Source organism: Cotesia typhae, unplaced genomic scaffold (genome assembly GCF_013202065.1).
Source record: "Cotesia typhae breed Kobodo isofemale line unplaced genomic scaffold, CoteBio_Ctyphae contig_27, whole genome shotgun sequence".
Lineage (NCBI taxonomy): Eukaryota > Metazoa > Arthropoda > Insecta > Hymenoptera > Braconidae > Cotesia > Cotesia typhae.
In genome coordinates, this window is record NW_027423733.1 from 2,163,034 (window position 1) to 2,171,204 (window position 8,171).

At 35.6% G+C, this 8,171-nt stretch overlaps 1 protein-coding gene across 1 annotated transcript; it reads left to right on the plus strand.

The window, feature by feature from the left end:
- The first annotated feature begins 5,396 nt into the window (after nt 1-5,396).
- LOC141525682 (uncharacterized) lies at nt 5,397-7,178 on the plus strand. The gene has a single exon (XM_074240243.1). It carries the CDS (start codon nt 5,397-5,399, stop codon nt 7,176-7,178), a length of 1,782 nt encoding a protein of 593 aa, XP_074096344.1.
- Nucleotides 7,179-8,171: the final 993 nt, after the last annotated feature.

An 8,171-nucleotide genomic window follows, 5' to 3' on the forward strand; every position in this document is an offset into this window, starting at 1 on the left:
TGAACGGACACGAGCAAGCACCCTTGCAGAGGGTTTACCATTAAACACTAGGAAAACTGAAAAATAAATTAGAAAAGAACGACATGGAATTAACAGACAACCAAAACATATCGTTACATGACGCACTAACCATTGTACCTCGTTTTGACGGAGACTCAAACGAATTGATAAATTTTATAAGTTGTTGTCGAGACACGAAACAAATTCTGCCAGACGCTGCAGAAACGAATCTTGCAAAATTAATTTACGCCGCGAAATTGAGTACTAACGTTAAACTCTCTTTAGATTACAAAATGCCTGTTTTGGTTGAGGATTTGATAAAGGCTTTGAAACGATTTTATTTGTCGTCGAAACCAATTTTTCAATTGCAAGTCGAATTAGGATATATGTATCAAAAAACAGGAGAACCAGTAATAAATTTCTTGAATCGGATAAAAAAAAAGAGTCGAGAAATAATAGAATGCTATTCAGGCAACTACTTTAATTTGAGTGCGGAAGCAATCTTAAATTTTGAAGCTACGATAGATGCCGGCATTTTAGAAACTTTTACACAAAATTTGAACGACGAAATTTACGAGCGATTGCCAATTTATGATAATATTGAAGACGCTTTAACAAATGCTTTAAGAATAGAAAGGAAATTGAATTTGCGACGAGAATTAATGAATGAAAAGAAAGTATCGGTAGTTAAACATAGAAAAAAGGAAAATTTTGGAAATATAATAGCTACAGTAGAACCGTGTCAGATGTATAACAGTATAGATCATATTGCGAAAGAATGCCCAGAAATCGTTCAATTGGGAATTTATGCAGAAGTAGTTAACTTTGAAAAGGCAACACTTTTATCGGAAAATTTTCAAGAACTCGACTTTAACACTGGATACGAGTCGTCTACCAGTGAGTCAGGAAACGCGATAGGAAAATCAAAAATACAGATAGAACACAAAGTAACAGATGGTTTTGAAAACTCTCAGAGAAAGAAAGTAGGATTGAATAGCTTTCAGGAGTTACAACTCCTAGAAACTCGGCTGTCACCGGTTGCTGACAGGCTCAAATCAGAAAATACACAGAATAACCTAGCACAAATAGTTGATTCAAACGAATTAGAAACTCCTAAATTTCGGTTGTCACCGGTTGCTGACAGACCGAAAAATACAGAGATAGTCTCCAGACAGACATGCAGATTATCTAAGGTACGGAGGAGTAGACCACGCAAGCATCGGGCGAAATTCAAAGAAAGGAGGATCAGCCCTTACGAGGTGACTTCTTCATTGGACCCCGATATAGCTTCGGAACCGGACTCCGCGATTGGAGAAGACACCTCCAGCGAGTCAGACGACTTAACTGAAGACATAAATAAACAAACTAGCGAACGAACAGATAAATCGAACATTGTAACGAAAGATCTATTACGGATTAAAGACAATACGGTTCAATTTTTAAACAAAAGCAGACAGCCTGACGACAAGGGTTTACAGACACAAAAATTAAACAACACACGACTTAACATGCAGTTAATTGACACTAAACAGGTGTACGGGACAAAAACGACGAACGCAGATCATTTTGGTTTAGCAATCCACGAATGGGGAGCTAGATCTAAATTCGGAAAACCGACTGTAAAATTGAAAAGAAATTTAACAAATTTGCTTGCTCTTGCTGCTATGGCGGCTTAACACATAAAATGATATAGTTCATTTTCTCACTAGTCAAAGAAGAACGTATCTAACCGTAAATGATGATAAAATCGAAAAGTTAAATGTCACGAAATACAGGTATTTAAAAATCCACCTACGTTAAATTTTAAAAAAAGAATACCAAATCAATTTTGAAAACATAGTAAAGTAATTTTGTAAAAGATAATTAAAACTATTTTCTGAAATTATAGTAACAATAATTTGTGAGTTGAAAATTAATTTCAGTTTTGAGACCATAAGAAAATAATTTGTAAACGAAAAATTTAAATTAATTTTGAGAATACAGAAAAATTAGTTTGTTAATGTGAATTTAAAGTAATTTTGAATAGAAGATAAAACTTTATGTGTGTACGAGAAATTGAAAAGTAAATTTATAGACGAAAATTTTCGAATCATTTTTGACAATACATTAAAATAGAGTTGTGAACAAGAATTTGAAACTTAACATTGAAAAAAAAAAAAAAAAAAAAAAAAAAAAATCGAAAAATCTACATGTCACAAATTACAATCGTTTGAATTTGAATTACTATAAATTTTAATCAAATGATCGGAAGGAAGACTGAATTTGACTTTAATTATAATTATTAACAATGATTTCTTTCAGGTACTATAAAATTAACAGTTTTAAATAAACTTACACTTTCAATTACAAGATACACTTACAATTATCCCATCTGGATATTAAAGTTCGTTTGAGACAAGATCAGATAGATTTAAATAATTGATTTCACTCGAAGTGTGTAAGGTGGCGCATCACTGGCACTCTTCGAGTTAATGTGATAATTGTTGATGGATCTAATAGGGATCAATTTTAAAAAAGAACAAAATTTTAATGATGAAACGGTTTTTATTTAGTAGACTATTAATGATAGAACCAAAGCGAATGTAACTACTATAATATTACAATCCCATAATAAAATTGAGATGAAATGTATGTGGCATCAAACTATTCGTAACGTGATTGGTCGAATATATCATGAGCATGAAAATATATGCAAACGCTATAGTAAGGCGCGCGCTTGCGCGCGCAAATTTGAATTCTAGTTGTATACTAAAAAGAATATATTGTATTTAGATGTCAGATTATTCATGTAAATTAGAATACATCTTTAAAAGGGATACTTCAACGATTACACTAACACCACCAGATGAGCTCACGGGCTGATTTAAGGGAGGACCGGCTATATGACAGTACTTGAAGAGAGATACTAAACATCAACCAGTGCCAATCTGTGACGATTAAATTGACATTAAATTGAAGAGATTATTTCTACCAAGTTACGAAGAATCCGAGTAACATCAACTTTTCCCGAAGCTGACGATGCATGTCCTCGCGTATTGATGGCAACACTTACATAAGCTGTTCAGTTGAAGACAAAGTTAAGGGAGGTTGAAGCTATATCAGTTCACCCGACCAAATGGCGAGTGCAAGCTACATTAAGGATGATTTAAAAACCATTCGAACCGGAACAAGTTCAACATCGGACAACATCGGTCATGGGAATTATCGCCAAACAGGCGACTAATGGATTCGAATCAAGCACCATTATACACTTTTGGTCAAGGAAGTCACACAAATTTAATAACACCTACTACATACGAAGAAATTACAAAAACAGTTACTCTTATCACAACAACTTAAAAGAACCAATCGATTAAAACCTTACGGACTGAAGAAAGATATTCAACAGCGGCACTGGGCCGATGTAGCTCTCATTGCCTTTAGTCGATAGTCTATTCTTTATCAACGTACTACCAGCGATCACCGATGGATAGAAGACAAGAAGAGAAAATAAATAACTACTACTTTAAAATAATTTGTAACTATAAGATAGATATAATTTAACGAAATGTTTAGTTGACCTCACACTCGTTCATTTATTTTATAAATTTCACTCGTGTTTTGGTCAAACAATGGGGGTGTTATGTCGGACTCAACGTCCGACATTTTTATTTTATAACAAATAGAATTTAATTATTCATAAATAATTTTATGTTCTTACAACTAATTACATACATTTATTTTATTTTTAAAATTTTGTTATCTTCAAATTTATCAATAGCATTTTCAAAAGAAACTTATTTGATAAATTTAGTTTTAGTTTGGCCTGACCATACTAAGGGATTTGAGCCTGAACAAATACCCTAATAGAATTTTAAACTTTGTCGAGATCCGAAATAGAAGTTTTCGATAACAAAATAAATGTATATATAAACAATAGTTTAAATAAAATAAAAGTAAATAATGATAAAAGAAAAAAATAAAAAGGAATGTTATGATAATTCTAGTATCAACAGAAGAAAAAAATATATATATGTTGATAAATTAAGAAACAAAATTTAATAACTATAATTTAAGTTTAAACAAAAAAAAAATAAATAAATGTTTTCTTTTATTTTCGAATAAAATAACGACTTAAATAAAAAGAAAAATTTAGATCTAAAAAACTAATGACAATTTGTAATCTATGCACAAATTAATTTTTATTTAACTAATTTAATATAAAAATTTGGTCACAGTAAATAATTTAATGTAAAATAGTACATATGTATGTCTTTGTCTATGCATAAATGCGCTTACGTATACACAAACACATAGATGTATAATAGAGCCTAAGAGTAAAGGAGAAGCGATATTGTACTCTGACCCAAGTAGAGGGGACTCATGCAACATTATAGAAAAATCTAAGAGAGAGGGCAAGGGCTCAAGGAAATAGAAAAATAATTGGACATTATTTCTCCCATCTAGTAAAAATAAGTAACTCCCTAAAATTCGACACCTTTACGATTTTTCAACAAAAATATCTCTCGTTGTCCTGACGTCCTAGTGTTAACATCGAAAAAGTTTTTATAAGTTTTAATGAAACCACGCGTCAGATTCAAAAAAAAAATTGTTAGTAAAGTAAATTTCAATTATGTAAAGAAACGGTAACAATGACATTTAAGTAAGTTCTTAATTGAGATTTTTATGTTTGTTTTAATAATTCAAATCTTTGTATGATAATTTTATAATATATTTATTAAATTGAATTCATTTTCTTATATTATAACTTCAACCCCTTCCCATACAGCTTCAGATCCTTATCTATTAGCCTAACGGCTAGGATAAAAATAAATAAATTTTAGTTGCGTTTTCGATGTAACAAGGCAGTTATGTTGATGACATCTCAGGTGGAGCTGATTCAATTGACCATCTCAACACAATAGCTCAACAGCTTAACAACATGTGCGCTTCAGCATGTCTTCCACTAGATAAATGGAAAAGCAACACACAAGAGTTTATTATTCCATCGACATCTCAATCCAAGGACAAGTCATCGCTTCACACGTTTGATGAATCATTATCAAAGGTATTGGGTCTCTCCTGGTCATCAACTCATGATCAGTTTATATTTCAAAGCTCCATATCAGAAAGTGCAGTAATAACCAAGAGATCAATTCTCTCAGAAGTAGCTCAACTCTTCGATCCTCTCGGCCTCATCTCTCCAGTGGTCATTAAAGCAAAAATTTTACTCCAGCAACTTTGGCTTGAGAAGCTTGATTGGGATGATCAACTTTGCCCTGATACAGTAAATCAATGGGCCAAATTTCGAGAAGACATCAAAGTTAACTGAACTTCGAATACCAAGATGGATTAATCTGCAATCCAATTTTTATTCGGTACAACTCCACGGATTCTCCGACGCATCTCAGCTAGCAATGGCTGCTGTTGTTTATCTCAGGATCACTGATTGTCAAGGAAAGTCGAAAGTCACTCTAGTCTGCTCAAAAACTAGAGTCGCTCCAATCAAGCGACTAACCATTCCACGATTAGAGCGTTCAGCTGCTGTACTTCTCGCCCATCTCATAAAGCATACACAATCTACATTAGAACTCCAAGATGTCCCCGTATTTCTATGGACCGACTCTTCAATAACACTTGCATGGGTTAAAAATAACCCCATGAAATGGAAAGAATACGTTGGAATCAGAGTTTCATATATTCATCAAACACTTCCAAACGCCTGTTGGAGATACACGTCCGGAAAACTCAATCCAGCAGATTGTGCTTCAAGAGGCCTAAACGCCTCTCAACTAATTAGTCATCATCTCTGGTGGACAGGTCGACCTTGGTTAGCTAAATCTCCTGAATATTGGCCAATCTCAGTAGCTCCATCTCCAACAGAAGATCTAGAAGAACGACCTGGCATTTCATTAACAGCAGTAATACAACCAACAATCTGGGACTTGATAGATCTTCCATGTGTAAAGACCTTTCACAAAGACCTCAACAAATTACTACGAATAACAGCACTATGTCAACGAGCCATCTCATGTTTCAAGCGGATCCCCAACTCGAACGTATCAACATCTCCAATTGGACCGGCAGACTTAGAGAAAGCAAAACTATTTTGGATAAAAGCAACTCAGCAAGCATACCTCTCATCCGAGATCAGCACCATAATGTCAGGTAAACCCTTAGCAAAATCTCATGCCCTCTCTAGACTAACTGCAAGATTAGATCATCAAGGTATACTTCGAGTTGGAGGACGTCTTCAAAATTCTCAACTTGATCATGACAGCAAGCACCCACCCATCTTACCTCGACAATGTAAACTTTCTGAACTTCTCATCGCAGATGCTCATGCCCGGACCTTCCACGGTGGAACTCAACTTACACTAATGTACCTACGACGTCAATGTTGGATATTAGGAGGAAGAGCTCCAATCAAGTCTTTTATCCAACACTGTTTAGTCTGCGCCCGAATCCGAGCAGTCCGAACACAACAACTCATGGCTCCTCTACCGTCATCTCGAGTAACTCCATCATTAGTTTTTGAAACAACTGGAGTTGATTACGCTGGACCAATTACATTGAAGACATTTCAAGGAAGAGGTGCAAAGAAATTTAAAGGGTGGATAGCAGTCTTCGTCTGTTTCTCAACGTCAGCAATTCATCTTGAAGCAGTCTCAGACTACTCAACTGAAGCCTTCTTGAAGGCATTTCGAAGATTTTCTAGCCGACGAGGAATCTGCAAAACACTACATAGTGATTGTGGAACTAATTTCAAAGGAGCTGACAATGAATTGAAACGTCTCTTCTCCAAGGCTACCTCAGAATCAAAAGAGCTTCAACGTCTACTCACTAATGATGGTACAAATTGGAAATTTAATTCCCCAGGAGCACCTCACATGGGAGGAAAATGGGAAGCTGCAGTGAAATCTGTCAAACGTCATCTCCAATCGTCAATATCAGAAACCAGCTTCACATTTGAAGATTTTTCTACTCTCCTAGCACAAGTTGAAGCATTACTTAACTCAAGACCTCTCAGTACTTTATCAGATGATCCAGAAGATCTCTCAGCCCTAACTCTAGGCCATTTCATTCGAGGAGCTGCGCTCAACTCCATACCTGAACCATCTCTAACTTCCGTGAACGAATCAAGATTATCTCAATTTCAAAGGATACAGGAACGATTCCAACAATTCTGGAACAGATGATCAGCAGAATGCTTATCTGCACATCAGTCCATCTCAAAGTGGCGCAACCAACAAGACAATATCAAACTAGGGTCTTTAGTTTTAATAACAGATGAAAGACTTCCTCCTTCAAAATGGCCTCTCGCGAGAGTAATCCAACTTCACCCTGGGAAAGATGGACTTACTCGAGTAGTCACTCTCAAGACCGCTACATCAATTCTTACTCGACCAATTGTCAAGTTAGCTCTTCTCCCACTAGCTCCTCACCAAGAGTCGTCTGATTGCATTCCTGCAGAATTTGGGGGGGAGAATGTTGAAAAAAGCCAAAATCATCACTTGGCATCAAAAATCGCACGGACCACGACTAGAGAGCTAGTCATGGTACTAACAAAAGCACGGACCTTAACGAGAGAGCTAGTGGAATATTATTCTATTTATAGTGGGAAATTATTCTAAATTGTTATTGGGCCGCTACCTTCGAAACCCCCACTCAGTCCATCGGAGCTGCCGGGCTAGTGAATTGACCGACTCTAATCCCCTCTCAAATCACCAGACTGTTTAAAAAGAGGCAGCGAGGAGAGCTACACACACTCCACTTTAAACCATCGAGCGAAGAAGAAGAAGAAGAAGAAGAAGAAGAAGAAGGAAATACTCCAAGCGAGCAAGGCTTACCATCAACAGTGCAGTATTTAGGATAGCAAGTGTGCAAAGCTTGTCTATCCTCAACTGAACGTCTTTAGTCAGTCATCTCAGACTATACTTAGTCAATCTCAGCTACGTTCGAGTATCATCAAATCAGCTCTTTTAAGAGCTAAAATTTAAACAGTTCTTTTCAGAGCTCAATATTCATTTTCCCTTATTTAAGAGCGTGTGACTAATAAGTCATCTCAAGACTACTACGTAGTCTTAACCAATCGGTCTTTTTCAAGACCAACAAAGAATTCTATTTGTAAGAAAACCTACCCAAGTTTGAGAGAAGGTACCGGTATTAGTACTGAACACTGAGTAACTTTT